At 38.4% G+C, this 24,991-nt stretch overlaps 1 protein-coding gene across 7 annotated transcripts in view; it reads left to right on the plus strand.

Annotated features, from left to right (window-relative positions):
• LOC149551579 (RNA-binding (RRM/RBD/RNP motifs) family protein) overlaps positions 1 to 24,991 on the plus strand; it is a 44,731-nt gene that overhangs the window by 7,136 nt on the left and 12,604 nt on the right. For 4 of the 7 annotated variants that reach the window (XR_016352774.1, XM_089787090.1, XM_089787087.1 and 1 more), the window contains 3 exons: positions 5,691 to 5,849; positions 5,979 to 6,076; positions 6,163 to 6,214. Coding sequence is in view for 5 of the 7 variants with exons in the window: in XM_089787090.1 (XP_089643216.1) it covers positions 5,708 to 5,849; positions 5,979 to 6,076; positions 6,163 to 6,214 (292 nt within the window). In the remaining 2 variants the exon portion in view is untranslated. Of the gene's footprint in view, positions 1 to 5,140; positions 5,214 to 5,690; positions 5,850 to 5,978; positions 6,077 to 6,162; positions 6,215 to 24,991 lie in introns of all 7 variants that reach the window. The other 3 variants (XR_016352775.1, XM_089787091.1, XM_089787088.1) reach the window with 1 other exon arrangement.

A 24,991-nucleotide genomic window follows, 5' to 3' on the forward strand; every position in this document is an offset into this window, starting at 1 on the left:
GCAGCATAGAAGAAATATCGGCTTAGCTGCACGAAATCAAAGATTGGGTCAATGATATAATTCAAGATGGGCAAAATTTTTTGCTTTCTTTTATCTCGACATTCAGGTCATTGGTGGCTATTAGAGACAAATTCAGAACATTTGAAGGGGAGTGGAAGGATTTCGTTCCAGTCAAGGACTTAGCTATTTTGAGGCTACATGCATTTATTGAGCTACCGGAGAGATATTTGGAGAGAACCAAGTTGGTAGATGAAGGAGGAATGAGTATGGTGGAGTCTTAGTTTGTTGCCTTGACTATTAGATTGAGGATACTTGGAGAGATACAAAATGAGATTGCACAACACAACCCAGGTGTTGACACTTCCATTTTAACCATGCTAAGCGATGTTGGGGCTGCACTTGATTTTGAAGATATCAAAGAGGAGAACGTCAATGAGACATAATTTGGATCAAGATTGGATATTTGGGGAAGGTGACCATCAAGAAGAAACATTTGGGCACCCTTTCCTCCCTCAATGCCTTAATTAGATATGCAAAAGAATATGAGAAGGATCATGAGAAGACACTACAAGCAACAAGCAACATGATGAATTCAACTGAGCTCAAGATAAAGCATACTCTTTGCCCTCCCTTGAAGGAAGTCAATGACAGGCTAGCCAAGTTCATTGCCTTGGCTAAAAAGATGAAAAAAATTGGTGGAATTATATTAGAGGATCATTTGATGTAAGCCCAAGTGGCAAATTCTCCTTTCTTCTTGAGTGGGATAGGTGTCTGATTTTGATTGGCTACCATTTTGGTGCCTTCTCATTGGTTGCCACTTTTCTTTTTTTTCATTGGTCCATTATTGAGGTGGCATCTTCTCATTGGCTGATGGGGTGGCAACCCTAATTAGGGTTTCTAGGATTCAATCTGGATCGTTGATTTTGCCTCTTAATCTCTACTTTTTTTTGTAATTTTGGCCCCTATATAAGGCCATTTGCTCTCATTTGTAAAGGGTTGAAGAAAACTGTTGCTTAAGATAATACCAGAATTGCTTCTCTTATTATTGTTGTCACTTGCATGGTGATTAAGAACACTTGGAGTTATTGCATGGTTTCTACTTCCAATAGTTAGAGTTAAATTTCATTGAAGTTGTTAAAGTAGATTTTATTTCAAGAAAGTTGTTAAGTAAGAGTAAGAATAGATGGATAGTTGCATGGTGATATTAGTGGATGTTTGATAGGGATCTATAAACAAGGCCACTAGCATCCTAGCGGCTAGTTAGGAAGCCTTGCGTGGTAATCTAGTCTTTTTCCCTTGAATCATTGCATCTACGGAGGTAAATCCGTTGGTAAGCTTTCATCAGATTTGATCCCCATCCATTTACTAATCTTTCCATTCATAGGAGTAGAAGTAAAGCAGCGAGTAGTTGAGTAGTTGGAATTCATTCTTAGAAAGTTAGAAAAGGAGAAGGATCATTGGTAGACACACCCTCCATCATCATCACCATCAACATCATTTGGCACTAGTATACTTTACAATACCATACATCATCACCATTACAATGCGAGTTCGATAATCCTTGAATGAACAACGTAAGGCCGCCTACGCGGTTAACCAACAAATCACATTAATATAACCAAGTTAGTATCCATAGGTGTAAGGAACCTTGGAGTTTTTCTCATGTTCTTCATGAGTATTTACTTTTTAAGAGAGGGATTGAGTGTTTGATAGTCCATATCAAGTATTCAATTGCTACATGTTATGTAGTGGTACAAAACTAACATTAACAAGACCCAATGCCATAAGTAGATAAAATTTACGATTGAAATTTAGATTATTCTGACACAGGGAATTCGAAACTTAAGTCTAATATTAAGGTAAAGTTATTTTGCTTAAGAGAAGTATTATTGCTAAAATTTCATACCAGCAAAATGGAAAATCTTAGTCCTTAAGTCAGGAGTAGCTTTTTGATTAAGCTCCTGTTATTTTAATTTTGGACTGTTATTTAAAATTTAAAAAACAATCGAAACTGCATGCCATGAGTTGGAATAGCTTCCAATAAAGGTTAGTAGCTTCAATCCAAAGGCATACTTTGGGTGTTTCAATTTTCATCCAAAGCCATGCTTCAGATACGTGGGCTTGATCATAGTGGATTATGCTTGGTTTCCTCAAATAACCCTCTCTTATATATTATTGGTGCATTTTGATCAAGCACGAATCGTACTGAATTGAAGTACCTAGATGGTAGCAATTTGGTTATGTGTTTGTCTGGAATTATCAATCTTGTCTCCTTTGGTAGAGGCAAGTAGACATGAGAAATGTTCAAAGATTTTTCCAGGAGTTCCTTGTTATTTCAATTGAGTGTCCAATTGTTGTGAGCTATATGAGTTTTACCAATTAAAAATATTTTATTGTGTCAATGTGGTTTCTGTTTCTCGTTGATTTCCAATTCAACGAGCTCTAGTTGAGACAAGCAGACATGTTAACATTTTTAGGGGTTTGATTGCTGGAGCCTCTTATATTCCTTTGATTTGTAACTCTTGGGATATGGTAGAAATTGTGATGCTTAGGAGTTGAACTTGAAGGACAACTATACCATAACAAGACATACAACCTTAGTAGGATCTAACCAGATAAGATAGTTATTTTAATGTTGACTGAAAGACCAACAACTCCATGGGACTACAACAGCCTGGCAAAAGACAAGCCAACAGTAGGAATACCAAATGGTGACTGAAGATAGGAAAAAAACAAAAACTACAACAGAAAAAGGAACCAAATCAAGAAACCGAGAAGAGAAGTCATACTACCCTACTAGCTATCCCAAATAATTGGGAAGAAGTCTAGAACCAAAGGATAGGCCATAGGGCAGGAAGAGACGCCAAACTGCCATTGAGTACCTTTGGGGGGGGGGGGGGGGTGTTGAGGAGGGTTGCAACTGTAATGAGGATGTGCGAGTATGCATGACCTAGGGATTCCTAGGAGGAGAATGAAGAGGACACTTGGTTCTATGAACTGCGGAAACAACAATATAGAAATATGTGATGAGCTGATCCTAGTGTGGTCCAATGTGGGAGTGCTAGTAGAGAGAGTGGTCTCGGAGCCTCAAAGCTTCCTGGAGGTCGAAGGTAAGGCACCTTTGGTCAATGTACCAAATGGAGGAGTGGAGAGACTAAGTCTCTTTGAATAAACAATAGAACCTTCCTCTGATCTCATAGTATATGGAGCAGCAAAAAATAAAATGAGCTTTAGTCTTGACCACCCCCAAATCACACAACTGGTAGATTGTATCCTCTCTTTGTAAGTGATGGTCGGATTGGATACAAAGCTTTTGGGAGCCAACTCTAAGGACCCAAGGGTGATACAAAGCACATGAGACCAACCACAGGAAAGATAGGAGGGGCAAAGAATGATCCCGTCCCAATTCTCTAAAGAATGCTGAACATCGAAGGCTATTCTTGGCCTCAAACACCCTAGGGGGTTGACCCAAGTAGTGAGAATATACTACTTGTAAATATTTATCTTGATGTGTCTATTCAACTCCTAATGAGGAGGCAATAGATGGGCCGAGTCATCTAAAGAGTACTCGTAAGGAGGGAGAAGGTTGATGTCTATCTCGATCGATCTCAAAAGAGCCGAGGCTTGAGCAAACCAACAATGGGACCTCCTAATGGGGTCCGACCGCACAATATGAATCGAGGAACAATATGCAAGGTAGGTATACTTGTGGCGACCCTCCGAGGAATCTGCGAAACACCTTAGGCAATGTACAAACCAAACTTGATCAAATCTAATACCAAGTTTGAAAGGATGGATTCCAAAAATAGCCTAGACAATGCTATTAGACTTTTGCCGACAATAGATAATGTATTGAAGAAAGAGCATATGAACATGCTCTACCGAGGCCCAATCATTCTCAAGCAACGATAGTCCCCACACCACAGATCCATAGGTTACCATTGATTTAATCAAAGAGTCCATAAGAGTCAACTTGGATGCCGTGTCCTGAAAGTGATGCTTGAAACACTATCTCTCAATAGGGGCCAAAGAACCATACCCTTTGTTGATCCAAGGCTAGAGCACAGGTGTGGTATTGAAATGAGGACCAAAGAACATGATCCCTAGATACATATAGGACGACAAGATCTCAATCTCAAAACTTTGGAAGAAGAAATGGAGATGAGATGTCTTGAGGCAATTGAAGACCATCACCTTGGTCTTCTCAGGTTCACCATAAGTTGTCACAAGTTGCAGAAAGAGGCCAGTCCATCAAGAAGTCTTTGTAACCCTTGCGAGGAGGGGTCTAGGAAAACCACATCATCCACAAAGAGCAAAATATAGATCAAGAGTTGATGCAAGGAGTAGCTGTTTCTTGGGAGGTAGTGTGTCTGCAAGTAAGCCTCTAGCTCATCAATGTAAAGTCTAAAAAGTGTGGGGGAAAGAAGGCAGCCCAGTTTCACCCCAATGGTATTCTGAATGAACTCACAAAACCCCTAGGGGGTCTTGACATGTCCCACCATTGACTCGTAGACTAGATATAAATTTTATAATTGCAGTCATGGGTCATAATTGTTGAAGTTTGCAACACAAGCACCTAGGATCAAACAACAAAGGGAAACACCTTTTACGAGCAAGGGTAGCATGGAAATAATTGCTATATTCCTCAAAAGGAAAAAGATTACAATTTGCAAGATCAAATAATTGCAGCATGAATTACAATAAAGAGATCCATTACTTTTATAGAAAGTAACAGTGCTAAAAATAAAAAAGCTAACTCAATCTAAAATTAGAAAACTATAGCTAAGATATGCAAACCAAACGTGCACGATATGCACAATATGTAAACTAGAGCCTAACTAAATTAGACTGAGCTAAATTTAGGTCACTAAGTGAACTTAAGCTATAGCATGGATGTGCAAACATGTGCTTTAAATATGCATCATAATATACATGGGAGTATTCTTTAACATGTGCTTAATTAATTAAAGCAACATATGCAAGTGTGCCTAAAGCAACTATTATGCATGCTCTAACAATAATAGTAATGATAGAAGCTGTCAAATGTTCCTCCAAACTAGAAATCTGGAGCAAGAGTAGTTGAAACACTTCTTGGAGGACTGTAAATTCTGTAATGTGGGGACCATGTTGGATTGTTCAGGTAGCAGGAATAAGAACAGATATGAACTGGATGGCAAGTGACACAATCTGAAGTGTGTGCATAAGAAGAACAGGTCAGGAAATTTCAGGAATCAGTCATGTCTAGATAACATCCTAATGAAGCTTGGTTGGTTACATTCAGTAGGCTAAATTTCTGTGCTTCCTTTACAATTATTTGTTACAAAAGAAAATTATTTAAGTGAAATGAGCTACTTCACCATTGCAACCAAGAAAATGTGCACATATGTTTTTAATTTTTTAAACTAGTTATCTTGTTTGGTTGGTGTAAAAGTGATGATATCCGTATTCATGCCTCTAAATATAATAACATATACAACCAATACAAAGCTTCAGATGGGATTCATAAAGATTTATTCCAAGGTATTGTTGCATTGTTAATCTCTTGTTAGTCAGCTGCTATGAAATTGTTTTTGGTGTTCTATATCATATGGCCATTGAAAGTAAGTACTAATATTTTCTTGTCACATAAGCTGTTTTTCTTTCCTATGGTTCTGAAGATTTCTGGCATTGTTTGTGTTTTCATTGTACAGAGTCATATTCATGAAGAATGAGCTCAATTGCAAATATAAATGCAGTATTCTATGCAGATTCATATCATCCCATTCAAGCAGGCAGTATCGATGGCACTGATATCACTCCTCATGATAATGGCGTATATCGTGCAGTCCTCTGTGCTACAGCTGGGCTCTGTTAGTATTTTTAAAAAATCTTCTTTATGGGTTTCTTTTATTAGCTTTTTTAAGCTTGTTTTAATGACATTTGTCTGCGATGAAGAATTAATGTGTTCTGCTAAGCTTGGCTATGTTCACACATTTCAGATGATCCAACTGGTGATCCCAAGGTTATTGGTGATCCCTATTGTACCATATTTGTGGGTTGCCTCTCACATACCACAACAGAAGAGTCTTTGGGGAAGGTATTTAAACCCGGTTTATTAAATGATGCAGAAAGAATGCATTCTTAACTTGTGGCTCATTTATAAATCAATTGCTTGTTTTGCAGGAGATGGGCAAATATGGCAGAGTGAAGAACCTACGTTTGGTACGGGACATTGGTAAATTGCTTTCTGGTTTTTTGTTTTGGTTATTTTATGCTCATACTCTTTTATCCATTTTTTTCATTTAAAAAATGAAATATCTATTTAAATCTGAGTTGCTGGTTCCTGTTTCGGTTTAGACATGGGTTTAAGGAACTGGTTTGCTGATACAACAACAGTTTGAAATAGGGTTCGAGTTTTTTATTACAAAAACATATAATATATATCTATTATGCATACATGCATATATGTCTATATGTATATAGAGTATACACATACATGTATGTATGTATATACATATATGTATGTATATACATATATGTATATCTATCTATCTATATGTGTGTGTGTGTGTGTATTAAGCTACAATGTAACATAGTATCATATAAACAACAAAAACACCATAAACTTGTGATCCTAACATCATAATACATCATAATCATTGGCATTAGTTGATTCACAATTATAAATGATTTCAAATTATTCATGTAAACCTCATGGTTTGCATATGCACATTTAGAACTATTAAAGTCTTTTCCGATTGAAGTCAATAAGTTTTATTGATATGTTTGAACTTTGAACCTTTCATGGATTGTTGGTATAGACAAGTAATTAGTGAATTAAGATATAATGGCCTTTCATAGATCTAAACTTGTTGAAATCCTTGGACATAGAACACATTGGAAAGCTTTGCTGGTATGATATTTGGTGCAAAGATATGAATATTGTTTTTGATATTAAAAGCAGCAAAAACTAGAGTGCTGTCCTTAGATAGAATGTCCTAGAGGGTGTACAGTCAGTAGATTAACAATAACAGCACAATAACTAACAACTAATATCAAAAACATCAACATATATTGATCATCCATACCATAAAAAAGGAGTTAGTGTCTCTGAGTCTACTACCTAGTATATCATCTATAATACTAATAGTTTGATAATAAGGTCACCTAGGGCCATCCCTGTAAACACAAAATTAGTAAGTAATATTATCATAGCTAAAAACTAAAAAAAACATAAAAAAGTTTTCGTAGCATATCTATAGTGACAGCTAGCAGTAACAAAAATAAACAAAACAAGGAGCATAGATCCTATTGAGCTCCCTTTTAGTTGCATCTGACTTGGTAGAGTGCAACTGATCAATCCTCTGTTAGGAACTTGAAGAGTTCCTTATAATTGCGCTCATCATTGCTATCTTCACCAATAACCTTCTTTTGCAGAAGACAAAGTGATGTCTTTGAACTATGCATAACCCTTAGGGAAAATATGGATATGCTACCTATTTTCCTTTCAAGCTCTGTAACTCTGGTCTAAAGCTTTTTGAGTTCCTAGGCGTGGTAGCACATATGTCACAGTTCCTAGAGAGGAGGTCATTATAGGTCCCGGCAACAACAGGTTTGGTAATATTTACTATTGATTTCCTGCATCACCAATTTATTTGTGAGGTCTATGGCACCCATTTTTATTTTTTTAGACACATGAGAGGAGCTATTTGCAGACTTTGAGTTATCCTCCATCTCCACATTCTTCTCATTACCAGTCTCTGCCTCATTGCCTTTTCCTTTTTTCTCTTCATGCCCACTATCTTCTTCCTCTTCAAACTCCATATCTACATTTGCCTTTTTGGCCTTGCCTGTGGGACAAGTAGCAAGCCTAGAAGACAGCTTGGGAGTACTGGTTTTCTTAGTAACCTTAATGTCTGAATCAATTTCTTACTGTAAACATAGCTTTTCTTAGAGGCCTTTCCTTCTTATTTAGGGGTTGTGCTTTCTGCTTGTTATCTTTTGACTCCATCTCCGTGCCAGCATGGATAGGGGTTTCAGGGGTACCATGGTGGGACTTTAACCTAGGATTTTTGATGCATTTCTTCTTGCTGGACCCTGGTATGTCTGATAGGCTAGCAGAGGGAGGGGTAGTAGGATTAGGGGCCTCCTTCACAACAATAGACCTATGTGGAGAAAGGGCCACATGGAAGTGGTAAAGCCACAAAACGAGACCTTGGCAGAGGGGGATGGACTTTTTTCCTTGGTTTTTAGCAGAGCCCATTGCCTCCTTAACCAAATTTTCTACGGAATGAAGGAGAAAAAACAGAAATGAAATAATACACTGATTGCGGAAGTGATTAGGCAAGGGCATATGGTAAAAATAGTAGACCCTAAATTTTCCTTCCAGAGTGAAGGTACTTCATTGTAAGGTCCCAATGGGGGACATTACAGGAAACGCTTGGGTCAACATGTATACAAAATATGAGTCACAAACAAGGCACTTGAGCAGATTGAGAGATTACTGTAAAGAAATTTCATTTCATTGAATGCAATGAAGGCATTATTTTACAGCTAATGAATATGTTTATAAGGTAATAGATATTTCCAAGTGGTTTTAGCTAGCATGCTTGCGTGAGGTACAAGAACATAATGGGCAATCATCAAAGCACAATGAACATCGGTTTATGTCAAATACTATGGTTAGAAATGCTCTGGAACCATTGAAATGCATACAAATTGTTTGTCTTAATGCCTCATAGAGACTTCATCTTATGGAATTAATGATTGCTAGACCCTCACACGATGGATTGACGAATATTTCAAAGGATGCCTGAAGTATACATAATGTCGGATCATAGACAAAGCTCTTGAATGGTTTGGCATTACAATACACAGAAATATGGTTGTCTAATATGCAGTAGTTACAGGTTATTGACAATGGACTTGTTGAAAAGGCAATGAACTGTTCCTGAAATGTTTCATGGCACATGAACTGTTTTTAAAAAATATTCTCAAAGAAACGCGGTCTCGCTGTATGGTCATAACCACCTAATATGCACAAAAATGGACTCGTCAAAGAAGTTTCTCACAGAATTTTAGTTTGAAAAGCCATGCAAGATTTGTGTGTAGAAAGTGGAAGGATAGGCAAGTCATGTGAACTATTTGACAGTGTAATGAAGTGAGGACTTCTCATGGATTGTGATGATTGCAAGAATGCGCACAACCATCAAAGCGTAAGTGCCCAATTTGACATGCTTGGAAATATGGAATTATAATGAAAGATCAGAATAGTTTGACAAAATCACCTGCGCAGTCCTGTCTTTCAATTGATCAAACCTTAGATCACAATGCTCACCATAAAGAGCTAGTGCAGTTGAAAGGTATCACATTTTTTGACATTTTTGTTCCATATTGTCATTTAGAGCTAGAGGATGATAAATGTGAAATTGTTAAAAATGAAATTAATATTGCATTAACAGTGTACTCTTAAATAGAGTTTATAGACACTAATTATAGCATAGTCTAGAAATAGACTTAACTAAGAAAAATTAAAAAGATGGGCTAAATGACCACTAACTAGGTTCTAGAAAAATAGGCTAATATAGCAAGAACCCACATACTAAAAATAATCTAATATACCATCCCTTAATGGTCATTCTATGAACTACATTGTAGAAGACAATACATGTCTTGTAGTTACAAATCATTCAGAACATTCTACTGCTACTGAGACTCTTCCGGGATTTGCAAAATGGCAATGACTAAGTGTAGCCTAGAAAAAATAGGGAAGGTGGTCCCCTTCTTTAGAATGATTTGAGAGTAGAGTCCACTACAGGCTCTTCCACTAACCCTCCCAAAATCTGCAAAATCACTGACCTGAAATCATCTCAAAAACATCAACCTAATGGTGGATAATTGAGCCACCATTTCTTGGAAACAAAGATACATGCTGAGAACAGTTCTCGCAATTTGGAGGTAAAATCGGCGAACTCTCCCAACTTTGTAGATGAGAAGGACGAATCTAAGATACTATGATTTGAAGTGTACAAAGCATCATTTTTTTTTGGGAAAAAAATGGTAAAAACCTGAAAAAAGGAACACTTGTGAAATCTTACGCAAACTTTGCATATTACAGAAACAAGAAATGATTTTTGTAGAGAAAAATTGACAAAAACCAAACATAATTTTGGAGGTGAAAAATTGATTAAAACCCAACACAACTTTTGAGGTGGAAAGTTGATCAAAAACCAATAGAAACAAAGCTACAGATCGGAGACTACAAAACTCCATTTGTGGGGAAAAACAACGAAACCCAACTAAAATTTTCAAGGGAAAAGCCACCAGATAATTTCTGAGGGAAAATTTGTTAAAAAACCCTGTTGAATTTATTTGTTTGCTTGATTATCGACGAAGAACAGCTATTATTGCCCTCCCAACCATAGATGATATATTTGCCTCCCCCGAACACAGTGATATATATTGCATATTATTGTTCAATATTATGTGTATATATTGAATGAGATCATACATCTCATCATATATATATCAGAGATATTTCTTTACACCAAGGGTCACCACTCTTCAAATGTGGCTCCTTTGTTTGAATATTAATTATATATACATATACATACATACATACATACATACATACATATATATATATATATATATATAATATATATAATCATAATAATTATTATATTATTTTTTTTAAAAAAAATTTTTTAGACTGCAGGAATCGGTGCAACACGGCCCCCCTATAAATTGCAGTGCGCCTGGTAAACTTTTTAACGTGACCGGTAGCGCTGGCGCGATACGCCTACTGGTACCACGAGGACGGGGGAGACTAGAACCCATGACCAACCCCCTGCAACAGGGAAGATTTAGCCAACCGAGCTAGGGCCCCTGCCCCAATAATTATTATATTATTATTCCAATAATAATATATAATTATATTATCACAATAATTATAAATAATTATATTATCTCACAATAATATAATAATTATAGTTATCAATATAATTATTGTATTATCAATATGATTATTTTATCACAATAATAATATCATCACAACCTTTTTGATAATTATTTCTGCTCGTTGATTCCAACCACAACTACAATAAAATTAACACTTTCTAGTAGCTATAGGGAGGAATTGATGCAAGAGCATCCTTGGTTGGCTTGGAATCCTGCAAGATGGTGCAGTTTGACTTTGGAGTTTGGGAACTCGGTCAGCAAAGGAGTGTTGCTCGGTCATTATTGGGCATAGTTTTGGCTTGGAAGCTCGGTAGACTCTATGGGGCTCGATAGACATTGGAAGCTCAGCATACTCTTTGGAGCTTGGCAAGCCTCAGGAGCTTGACATTGCTTATGGTTTGGCTAATGCTCGTCTTGGTTTTTCTCTAGCAGTTGGCTTGGTCTTGGTTCCTGTTGATGCCGAGTTGTCTGTGAGATGACTTTTGACATTTAATTTATGTATGGGTATTTAATTTATGTTGTAGTCAACTTGTGGCTCGACATATATTTAATGTGAGGGATTTAATTTAATTTGTAATGAACTGGGCCGACTTGTGGCTTAGTTGGGTATAAGTAGGGGGTTTTGTGGAGTCTTTTGGCATTATTATTATCATCCATCTTGGAGAAGAGGATGAAGGCTAGATGCGAACTTTGAAGAGCTAGTAGCTGCGGCTTAAGAACCAGAGGATTGCCTGGTGGACCTGAGGGTACAAGTGTGGATTCTTCTCGGTGTTCTTATCCATTGTGATTCTAGACTAGTTGGGATTGGGTTTGTAAGTTGGATCTTGTTGGATCTTGCACAACTGTTATTGTAATTGTTGTTGTATTTGGCCCTATCCCAGAAGGCCTTACAGCTAGGCATATTGCATGTGATCAGTTATTTTATGTATAAAGAGTTGTGATTTGGTATCGAATAGTGCATTATTGTTGCATTGTTGTTGTGTTTCCACTATGTGGTTATTTGCTGGGGGCTAGGACATCTTTGTTGGGGATTCTCTCACCTTGCACTGCGTCATAAATCCTTCTTGATAACTTTAGGTTTTCCCTCTTGACGCTATCTTCAACACTTCCTCTAAGTTAGAAATGATCTACTCAAATATTTGAGTTATAATGTCCACCATGGCTAGTCCCAGAGGTTGGCTCCATCATGGCTGCTCCTAGAGGGTGTCTTTGTCATGGTTGGTCCCATGAATGGAAGTGCAAGCAAACACAAGTGTTTATCACAGAATCACTCATGTAATGTCATCATCTCATGATGACGGTCACCATAGCTACTCCCAGAGGGTGATTCAATGCAAGTTTTTAGTCATGGAGTCACTGACATGACCTCCACCATGGCTACTCCCATGAATGGAAATGCAAGCAAACACAAGTCTTAATCACAAAATCACTCATGTGATTTTGTCATCTCATGATAAGGGTCACTATAGATACTCTTAGAAGGTGTATCCATCATGGCTACTTCCATGAATGGAACAAGGGATGATACCTTAAACTTCTCTCACAGAGAAGAATGCTATAAGGGCTAATACCTCGAATGTATCTTACGGAGACCAATGCATTAACAAGGGATTGCACCTCAAACTTCTCCTGCACGAAGAGGAATTCGTTAACAAAGTATTGCACTTGAAATGCTCCCCTCATGAAGAACTCATTAAAAAGGGATTGTACCTCAAGCTTCTCCCTCATAGAGAAGAACTCATTAACAAGGGATTGCACCTTGAACTTCTGCCTCACAAAGTAGAATTCATTAACAAGTCTTCATGATGATGTGGATTCATTTGAAGCTCAAGTTCTTGCATCAACCTCCTAACCTCCTCGACCAAGGTTTCCTCTAATGGTTTATCATTGAACTCCCTTTGAATGTTAACTCCTCTTCAAGAAAACTGATTGCAATTTGTATATGTTCTTCTTTGGGAGATAACTCAACTTAGTGCCATGCAAGCTGTATTTCCATACATTTCTTCATCTTGTGGAACTTCCTTATGAGATGCAATAGTCTCTTCCTCGCTAAAATGTTGGCAATATGGCTAGTAAGATGTCTTGAGTGTTGTCATTTATGGAAACATATATTCAACATTTCATTTATGCATTTAGAGTCAGAAAATTGTCAAAGTGTTAGACAGTTTACAGCAGCACAGAGACAAATATGATGTGTATAGACGACACACTTCGAATTAGCTTATGCGCAGTTGAGGATAGCTTTATGACAGAGTCATGATGACATATGCCAGTGTGCAGATGTGTACAGACAATACGATGCAAGTTACAGTTGAAATACTAGTACGGGTATTTGACAGGGTAGAACAAAGCATAACAAAGAATTGAGTTGTAGGACTTAAGGAATTATTTTGGTGACAAAATAATTACTAAGTCACGGTGAGCCGACTTTGTGGATATTAATCCATAAGTTATTTTATATTATATCGAGCATGTGAAGAGATGAAGGCCAACTGAGTAGAGAATTACTAATTTGCGAAGTATAAGTAAAGATATTATCTTGTGCAGATAAATTGTACGGACAAATTGAAAGATATATGAGCCTTATGTGATGCGAGATTTGATGATTGATCAGAATAAGTGCGAATTACAGAAGTGAGAAAGTATTGTATGTATATCTATTCTTGTGAAGAACTTTATTGTATAAATGCATGTTAGGGCAGTAGGCTCTTCTTGCATACATTGTATTTGATCTACCAACTCCTAATAGGGTTGAGGCTTCTAACAAGGACTTGAGACACTATATGTACTTCATAGACTCCTAACAGGGTCAATATCCTTAACAAGATCCTTTTGTTTAATTAATAATCTTGTGGCTATCATCCTCATCGGGGTTTCCTTTGGCCAGGGTTTCCCTAGTTAACAAATAATGGTGTTATGAGTTCTCTATGTGTATGGTTATATTTACTGTTCAACATTGTTAGTTTACTTTCATATGCAAGTTATAAAGTAATTAACAATATTCAGTTGTGGGTTAAAGTTTGTAGAATACAAATTCACCCCCCCTCTCAGTATTATCTATTTCTAGCAATTGGTATTAGAGCATAGTTACTCTAAAGAAGCTTAACAACTTGAGTAAGATCCCTATGGATATGAAACAGTTAAAGAGAAACCTTGAAGAAGCTCTTGAACAGATTGACCTTCTTACAAAAGAAAGAGATAACTTGAAAGATAGGTATGAAGATGCAAAAGTTTATACATTGGCAAATTGAAAGACAAGATTGATGATATGAAATTTGGCAAGGAATCAATTGTGTAGACTAGTGACAATGATGAAGTAGGAAATCTCAAGAAAGAAAATGAGATCCTAAAACATGAATTGAAAATTGATGAACTTGACTCTTAAGAAAGATGGTAGTAAGAGTGAACCTGATCTGAAATCTAAGAATACAGACCTTAGATCCCAATTGAGTCAAGTAACATCTGAATTAGATTCCATTAAGATTGAGCATGCAGAATTAGAAAAGTACAATATCAGTGTGAAAGGAGAATTGGCACAAGCTAAGCAACAATTAGAGAAACTTTATTCCAGTAGTGAGAAGATTGACGAACAAATATTTCACTAGAGACCTTATGATAAGACAAGATTTGTATATCTTATTGGAGAGAAATCAGCCAAGAAAGTTGAAACTAGAAGAGAAATAGAGCCAGTTGTTGAACCCCCTAAAGAATCTAATTTGAGTAAAGTAGAATCAAATGCAACTACTGAAGTATCAAAAGAGATTAAATTAGTTGATTTGTCAGCAAAACATGATGAACCTAAGAAAATAGAGCAAGTTATAAACCTAAGCAAGATGAACCCAAGGAAGTGAGACACGAGTTTAGAGATAGATGTCTCATATGTAATGAAGTTTGTCATATGAAAAGAGATTGCACAATTAAGTCTTTTAAACCTATTACTAATTTCTATTGTTATAATTGTCATGGTTATGGACATAAAGCAATAGATCGTAAGAAACCTAAGTTTCATGGTAATAATGCAAATAGTAGAATGTTCAAAACCACTAACCTTGCAGGTAATGAAAGAGGGAGATCATAGAGCAGATCTAATGATGGAGGAAGATCTGATGGAGAAAAGAAATAGTTTGTGTTACAAGTGTTACAATCTTGGACACATTGCAAGGTACTGTAGAGCACCTGATAGTCAGAATGGAACCAATCAGAGAAGGAATGCACCTCTATGTTAGTTATGCAATAACTTTGGACACATAGCAAGATATTGCAGAATGGACAAAAGGAATTTCAACAGGAATACTAATAACAGAAGGAACAATAATAGAAATGACAAAAGGAATGGGAATGGTAGTGATAATAGTTAGAAGGAAGCAATCAAGGAACATGTTGATGAATTCAAGGAAGCATTTGTGAAAGCTAATGATCTAGAAAGTTCTTATACCGTTTTAGAGGAACAGCATTTTGATGCACCTGATGGGAAATTGAAGTCACCAATTGTTTGTGACTCATCCTATCTGAATTGAGTAGTTGTAGCAAAGACAAAGTGTGAGTTGGTCAGAATTGATGTTAAAGAAAAGATTAGAAGTTGCGCAATTAATAGAAGGTACGAGACATAGAAAGGAAGCTGTGATCGAGTGCGCAAGCAAAGATATGATTGATCTTAGGAAGATTTGAGAAAGAAAACAAAGTTAATGGTAAACAAAGACAATTTGTGAATTTGTGGTAGATACGCAATTAATGCAAAGTGCAATTTGAAATGATTTAAGGATTGCAAACAAGATTGTGAGTACCATTTGATCATGCGAAGTGCCTAAAGCAAATTGAAGAGCGATTTGATAGCAATTTGGAGTGCGAAACGAAACTCTTGAAGCGTGAAATTCAGAAGCCCTAAACTCGATTTTAAAGTATTTTATGATGCTTGAACTAAGCTTTTAGTGCATACACTTAGAGATATAATGGCTAGACAGTCGGTTTATAATGTTAGTGAAAGACCAAGATATGTATTCAAGAAACATCCATTTGCTTCTCTTGTCCATGATCCGTTAGGCACATTTTTGCAAGTCCCACAGAATGTGCTTCACGTAATTAGAAGTTATATCCACTGCAAGATTGAGAGTATAGGAGATGAGGATATACACAAGGACTTAGGAGTCATGTCTAGCAATGACCTAACTTTGAAGTCGGAGTATGTGCACCTGAACGAGTTGAACCTAGTGAAGTATATGTTTTATACTGAGTTTGATAATCATGATTGGACCTAAATCATTCTGAGTAGGGTACATGATGAAATGTTTTGGTTAGGAGATGCACATGTCGCAATTGATAATGACCTAATTCACAAGGTCATAGGACTAAGTAATGAGGGATGCAATCCTATAAATGAAAAGAATGTAAGGAAGATGGTTGAAAAAGACCTAAAATACAAGATTTGATGTAAGAAACATGAAGTTTGATACAATTCAGGACAAAGGAGTAAAGTTATTAAGATTTTAGGATACAAGTTTAGCCATGGTTCAAGGGTTAACTCAGTACCGGCCGAATTCTTGCATGCATCTTATGTAATGGCAGTTCAGGGAAGGAAAGTGAATCTGTGTGAGATAATCAGATTACTGTTGTTTGATAACATTGAAAAATTGAAGAAGACCAAGAACGTAGTATTCAGATTTGAGTCCTTATTCGCTCATTTGTTTTTTCTATGCAACAAAGAAATTCCCAGGAATGACTAATTGGGAGAGTAGTGAGTGCACAATGAAGTTGGTAACTCAATGCTATAGATCAAAGATGAAGAATGTCAGAGATAATGACATTGGCAGAATGATAAAGAATTTCTAGACTGAAATGAAACAGAGGTACAAAATACCTCCCTCCATGGTGTAGAAGTATAAGGATGATATATGCTTCATGGTAGAAATTGATAACACCTGCATGGAAGCTGTGGAACCAAGGGTAAAGTTCATTGAGCCCATTGGATATGAGATGAGCACAAAACTTATTGAAGGATATGTGCAGATCATACTCCAATCTGAGAAGGACACTGAGTGCCCTAGATGAGGAACCTATGAAGAAAAGATGAGAGAAGTTCATTTTGAACTTCACAACAAGGAAAGCAAGAAGAAAGTAGAAAAAATAATTGAATCCATCCTTAAGGAGTCAAGCATGACTCGAGAAGAATTCAATGAAGTTAAGGGAATTGCACTAGAGATGAAGGCAAGTGGGCAATCAAAGGTGATAGCAGCAACACCTATTGCTGTTGCAGCACCTTCAGTAGGTGTAACTATTGCTGAACTGAGTATGCAAGCACCTTATGCAGTAGTTGCGCAAGTGCAACCCGTGAGAGCTCAGAGGCAACTAGATGTTGAGACACTTGTTGCGCAGAGAAAGTCAGAAACACTGGTGAAGATTAAGCAAGAACCAACACCATCCACCAAGAAAAGGGTCAAGCAGACCACCAGTGGACCAAGAAAGAGAAGGAAGACACTGCAAGTTAGTGATTTTGAGGAGGAAGTCAAGGATAGTCCAGTAGAGCAAGCCGCGCGAGAAGGGAGGACACCAACACAAAAGAAAGCATGGAAGCTAAAGGTAGAAAACCTTAATATGCAAATCATTAATGCTAACAATTTTGTACAGTTAAATAAGTATTATAGTTTGTACAATAATATGAATAGAAGGCAACTAGAAAATGCCATAGTGAGGAATATGATTTTGCAGAATAAGAGATTTGATAGCATTCAGTATAAAATTCTAGAGGACCTATATAATAAGTTACTGAATAGAAAGAAAAGAGTGATTGAAGAGGACACTAAGTTAAGAGAGACTATGATCAACAAGTTATGTGAAGCTAACTCTAAGGAGGACTTAGGCAGAATTTTGAAGGGTATTGAGCCCTTGCTGAGGAACAAAAGAAGACCAATTCTTTTAATGGGAGGCAACTATGAGGATGTGAAAAAGGAAACTGAGGAGGCCATTGTGAAATACACGACCTCAGTACCTATAGCAGTAGAGGTGAGTACCCAGTCCAAACCTGAGAGCCCAGTTCATGTACAAGCAAGTACACCTTCCAGTGATGAGGAAGAAGTAGAAGAGACATAGAAGACACTCTCACCATTGCATATTATTATGGGTATTGAATCCATGCAAGTGGACAATACACACATAACTGTGGATACATAGGAGAATGCTTTTGCAGCATTTGGCCAATCCATTGTTGGCAATATCACATCATACTCTAGCTCTGATGATGATGATAAAGAAGAGAAAAAGAAGAAATAGGTTGAGAAGAGAAAAGGAGAGGTAGAGAGGAGAGAAGAAGAAAGGAGAAAGGAAAAGAAGCAAGAAGAAGAGAAGAAGAAAGAAAAGAGAGGTTAGGAGAGGAAAAGAGTATAGAAGCGGAAAGAAAGAAGAAACAAGAGGAATAGGAGCGGAAGAAAGAAGAAGAAAAGTCGAAGGAAGTTGAGAGACTGGAAGAAGAGAGGAAGAAAGCTGAGGAAGAGAAGAGTGCATAACTAAAATGTAATGTCCCCATTTTAGCAGTTGACCAAGTGTGTGTGCGTTAGCCTTGTTCTACATGGTCCCAAGGGCTAACGAAGGGTTTAATGGGATCTTGGAGTGTTTTGGCCTAGTCATTTCCAATTTGGGCCAAAATGAAGTTGATGTACTTAGTTTCAGGCATACTTACTATTTTTAGTAAGTCGGCAGGACACAATGCAGGTCAATTTTGGTGATTGGATTTGATACTCCTCGGCGAGAGCTTTCCGATGAGCTATCACTCACATTATTCGGAGTCCGATTGCTAATACATTTTAATGCCTGAAGTTTTATTAAAGTAACGTCTAATTTAATTGTAAAATATTTAAGTGTTACTTTAATATTTATTTTATGGGGATGTGTACCCAAGGGAGACATAAGGGGTATTTTAATATATGTTTTATATACTACACATATTTTATCCCACATTGCCCATATGAGTTGACCGGACCTTTGGAAATAGAATAAAAGGAAGCATTTGTGGCTTCATTAGCCAAGTTGAATATGAGAAGAAATTGGTGTGTGAGTTGCAGCTCCGTTCTTGGCATTTGAGGACGTCTATCCTCTCTTGTAACATTGTAGACGTCATTCCCTTGGGGTCTGGCCTTTGGAATTTTTTGTTATTGGCTTCATTATCAGGCAATTTAGTTGCATTTCTAGCTACAGGCAGATTTGGTATTTTGCTCATATCTTCTTCACTACTTTTCCGACACTTATGCCGCTTTGAGGGAATGATATTACGAAGGTAGTGGACTGATTGAAGGACAAAGCACTGTAGCAGCAAGTTCGAAAGCATGGGCTGGAGTATTATGTCAATACTGCTGAAGTAATTAGTGAGTTGATAAATCTGCCATGTATTTGGTTTTATGAATTCTGAAAATAACATTTTATTAGCAGTAGTTCATTTCCACTTTGCATATTATTGTAGTTTCTTTCTTGTTTATGTTGTATGATACTAATTCCATGCACAAAACACAACAAACAAATAAACGTTTGATTTCCGGAGTTATAAGGGGTTTAAAACATTAAACGGAGAAATAAGAGGTTGAATGCAAACTGTTTGACAAAATTCCTTTCAGCAAATTGGTTTAGCTTTTTGGGACATCCAGGGGTGCCCATTACAGTGGTATCAGAGCTATAAGTCCTGCCATCCTGTGGAGGTCTTATAGGGAATTTGGAACAGCCGGATAGAGGGAAAAGTGTTTGACGAAATGTCAAAACACTAAAATCAGAAATAAAAAAAACACAGGCTAAGCATTTATGTTTGAGCATGCGACAGGGGCCTTATAATTTCCGCGATACCAGAGCAAGACAAAATAGGATTTCAGACTTGCAAAGCAAACAGTCTAGTACATCCGTGCAGGGGGACATTGAATCCAACCATACAGACACAGAGGAGATATTCTTTGATCAGGACAACAATATGGGTGATCGAGATGACAGGAATACAGGATTAGGCGGAGGCGGGAATGCCGGTCCAGATCAGGGGGACGTAATGTTCAGACAATTACTGGATACATTAGAGCAGGGGCAGCGTATGCAGCAGGAGCAGAATAGGCGAATGGACATGATGTTGCAGCTCATGGCTAGACAGATGGGTTTCAATATTAATCTAGGTGATGCCAACAACAGAAACAATAACAATGAGGGAAACAATAACAATGGGGGAAACAATAACCATGGAGGCCAAGGCAACAACAATGGTCTTGAGAATAACATTAATGGTAATAATGGACACGGCAACAATGGGAATGAGGTTGATAACTTTAGACACGTTGCACGCCCAGCGCAGACTGCGAGCTCGAGACCTCTTCTACCCACCTTCCCACCCAGAGATCCGGTTCAACCAGTAAGCGAACTGCAGATTACCGTGTTACAGGATCAGTTCAGGAGGGACTGGGAGGCTAGTGGACCGGAGTTTCAGGCGGATATTTCCCTCAGAGATTATATGGACTTGAGGATGAGACATATGCCTAGAGCAGGAGGGAGGAATCAAAACTTTGAGCTGAGAAAGAAAGTTGGAAAACTTTCCTTACCTTATTATGATGCTTCAGGGAAGATGACTGCACGAGCTTGGGTGCAGAAGGTAGATACATACTTGCAGCTAAATCCTATGCTTGAGGAGGAGGCTATCAAGTATTCGGCTATGCACTTGGATGGCGTTGCACATGAATGGTGGCATCATGGCATGGTGACTTTGGGGCATAATTAGATTACATCCTATGAGGAATTCACCGAAACATTGATTGAGAGATTTGACACTAGGGATCCCGAGTTACATTTCAAGGAACTAGCACAGTTAAAACAGTCAGGTTCTGTGGATGCATACATTGCCGAGTTTCAGCGCTTGTCTGTACTTGTTACTGATATCTCTCCTAGGAGATTGGTGGTGTTATTTTGTGATGGTCTTGCTGATCCATTACGAGGTTGGGTGAAGGGACATGATCCACTCACCTTAGCTGAAGCAACTAAAAAGGCACGAGATTTAGCCCCTTCGGTATACAAAGGAAAAAACCATTCAACAGATTCTTCCTACCGCAAGGACAAAGACAAAAATCCGTTTCAGAAAGAGTATAGCAAACCCAAAGAAGGATCAAAAGAACTAAACAATGAAACCTTGAATGAACTTCGAAAGAAGAAGTTGTGCTTCCATTGTAGAGAGCCTTGGGACTTATCTCATAAATGTTCTCTCAAGGCTAAGGCAAATCAAATGGAGTATTTTTCAGCAGAAGATTCAGAGTCAGAGGGGGAGGATCAGCACTCCGATTCAGATGAGGGTAACACTATAGAGGAGAGTAGCATTCCTAAGGATGATAGATCGTTGGCACGCTTAACAGGGGCCCAAAATGCAATCACATTTAAGATCAAGGGTACTATCTAGGGGCAGAAAGTGATATCTCTTATTGACACTGGGGCTACACATAACTTCATAGATGCACAGTTGGTAGCTAGGAGAGGGTTACAGACAGAGGAGCATGATGGGTTTAGAGTCATGGTGGCTAACGGTGATAAATTATTATGCACTCGGAAGATATCTAATCTTCACATCAAGTTTGGAGATGGCTACGAGTTGAAGGATGAGTTCTATGTTGTGGACATGGAAGATTATGATGTCATCCTCGGCATGACATGGATGGCTTCACTAGTGGAGTTCACACTCAACCTAGCGAAATTGGAGATGACATTCCAGCATGAGGGTAGAACTGTGGTACTTAGAGGTCTTTCAGATGGAGGTTGCAGAGTAGTGTCCTTGAGGAGAATGTAGAGACTTTTTTGTCATGATGACATAGAGTGGGCGGCAGAGTGCTACATTATGCCAACTTCACCAGAGCCACAAGAAAAGAGTCATCCACCAGATATCCAGAAGATACTTGATAGACACGCTAAAGTATTTAGCGATATTCCTTATGGGGTTCCTCCTGACAGAGGGATGGAACATGTTATTGAGCTCGAGGAGGGAGCCAAACCAGTTATGATTACTCCCTATCGTTATCCTAAGAAACACAAGGATGAGATAGAGAAGGCGATTAAGGATTTGTTGGAGATGGGGCATATCAGGCCCAGTAAGAGCCCCTTTGCTTCAGCAGTAGTATTGGTAAAGAAGAAGGATGGGATGATGCGCATGTGCATCGATTACAGGGCACTGAATAAGAAAACAATTAAAAATAGGTATCCCATTCCTAGGATTGATGAGCTGATTGATGAGTTGCATGGGGCATGCTTCTTCACCAAAATTGATTTGCGATCCGGATACCATCAGATAAGGATGAGAGCAAAGGACATTGAGAAAACAGCCTTCCGATGTCACTATGGCCACTTTGAGTTCATGGTTATGCCATTTGGTCTAACCAATGCACCCGCTACATTTCAAAGTTGTATGAACCACGTATTCAGGAAGTAGCTGAGGAGATTTGTCTTGATCTTCTTTGATGACATCTTGGTCTTCAGTAAGACCTGGGAGGAGCACTTACATCATCTGGAGGAGGTGTTATCTATTCTGGAGAGAGAGTCATTGTATGCCAAGGAATCTAAATGTGAGTTTGGCATGATTGAGCTCCTTTACCTTGGGCATATCATTAGTGCAGATGGCGTTCGGATTGATCCCGAAAAGATTAGAGCTATTGTAGAGTCGTCTACTCCCACAAACCTTACACAGGTTAAGGGATTCTTTGGTTTATGTGGTTTTTATAGGAGGTTTGTTAAGGGATTCTCACAGATTGCTACACCCTTGACAAATCTTACAAGGAAAGGAGCCTTCGTGTGGATAGGGGCAGCATAGAAGTGTTTTGAGCATTTCAAGCAGGTAATGTCTTCATGTCCAGTTCTAGCTCTACCGGATTTCACGAAGCCTTTTGAGCTTCATTGTGATGCATCAGGTGATGAGATTGGAGCAGTATTGATGCAGGAAAAGCATCCCATTGCATTCGAGAGTAGGAAGCTCCGGGGAGTTGAGAAGAGTTATTCAGTCTATGATCGGGAGATGTTGGCCATAATGCATGCATTGGCCAAATTTCGATCATATTTGGTAGGTGGACGTTTTGTGATCAAGACTGATCACAACAGTATTAAATACTTCACGAGCCAGCGTGATCTTAATGACCAGAAACAAAAATGGGTGACTAAATTGTAGGCTTATGACTTTGACATAGAGTTTGTCAAAGGTAAGAAAAATGTGGTGGTTGATGCCTTATCTCGGAGACCTCACTTATGTGCTCTGGCAGAGATTTCAGGAGATTGGAGAGATCGGATTATAGTAGAGTATGTCGGAGATGCTTGGGCTTCTAGATTGATTTTAGGTACCATAGAGGATGATCACTATGAGGTGATAGATGGATTGATCAGAGTTCAGGAAAGGGTTTATTTGATTCCGTCATCACATTTGAGAGAGGCGATATTGAAGGCATTTCATGATGCACCCACAGTTGGACATCCGGGGGTCTTCAAGACCTACAGGTAGATCCGAGAGCGGTTTTCATGGAAAAGGCTCAAGGATGATGTTCAGAGGTATGTCAGGGAGTGTGTGGTTTGTCAATAGAATAAGGGAGAGCACACATTTCCTGCAGGTTTATTACAGCCCTTGCCCATTCCTGATAGGAAATGGGAAAGTATTTTGATGGACTTCATCATTGGTTTACCACGAGTGCAGGGAAGAGATTGCATCTATGTGGTGGTGGACCGCTTGACGAAGTTTGCTCACTTCTTTGCTATTCCGTCCACTTACACAGCAACACAGGTGGCAGATCTTTTCTTTAGAGAGATATTTAGGTTACATGGGCTGCCCGTCAGCGACCGGGATAGTAAGTTTATGAATGTTTTTTGGCAAGAGTTGCTTAGGTTGTGTGGTACAGATCTTACACCTAGCACTAGTTATCATCCACAAATAGATGGGCAAACAGAGATTGTGAATAAATCGGTGGAAGGATATTTGAGGAACTATGTAACTGCACAACAAAAGGCTTGGATCAGATGGTTGCATGTGGGAGAGTATTGTTATAACACCATTTATCATATGTCCATCAAGATGACTCCTTTCATGGCACTCTATGGTTATGAAGCACCTAGCTTCATGGATTTAGTTTTGGGGGACAGTAGAGTGCCGAAAGCCAAAAACTTATTGCAGGATAGTCAGGACATCCTGAAAGTGCTCAAAGAGAATATACAACAGGCCTAGAATCAACAGAAATTGTATGTTGATCGGCACCGAATAGAGTGTAGCTACGAGGTAGGGGATATGGTTTATTTGAGGCTACAACCATATAGATAGTCATCGCTCAAGAAGAGCGGAGCTGAAAAGTTGAAACCTAGATTTTATGGTCCCTACAGGGTGATTCGCAAAGTGGGCAAAGTCGAAATCGAGTGCACAATGTGTTTCATGTGTCTAGGCTTAAGAAAGCCATCGGTTAGAATGTAGTGCCTTCTGCAGATTTACCCCCTTTGGATGAGGAGGGGAAGCTTGTGTTAGTACCCGAGGCTATTCTGGACACCAGAGAGAGGAAGCTTAGAAACAGGATAGTGAAGGAGTATTTGGTTAGATGGAGAGACCTGCCGGAGGAAGATTCTACATGGGAGAGTGAGCAGGTTATTTAGCAGTTTGGACTGAGATTGCTTGAGGACAAGCAATTTCAAGGGGGGCGGATTGTAATGTCCCCATTTTAGTAGTTGACCAAGTGTGTGTGCGTTAGCCTTGTTCTACATGGTCCCGAGGGCTAACGAAGGGTTTAATGGGATCCTGGAGTGTTTTGGCCTAGTCATTTCCAGTTTGGGCCAAAACGAAGTTGATTTACTCAGTTTCAGGCATACTTACTATTTTTAGTAAGTCGGCAGGACATAGTGCAGGTCAATTTTGGTGATTGGATTTGATACTCCTCAGTGAGAGCTTTCCGATGAGCTATCACTCGCATTATTCGGAGTCTGATTGCTAATACATTTTAATGCCTGAAGTTTTATTAAAGTAATGTCTAATTTAATTGTAAAATATTAAAGTGTTACTTTAATATTTATTCTATGGGGATGTGTACCCAAGGGAGACATAAGG

Source organism: Cupressus sempervirens, chromosome 6 (genome assembly GCF_028749045.1).
Source record: "Cupressus sempervirens isolate cs-2001-9-10 chromosome 6, ASM2874904v1, whole genome shotgun sequence".
NCBI lineage: Eukaryota > Viridiplantae > Streptophyta > Pinopsida > Cupressales > Cupressaceae > Cupressus > Cupressus sempervirens.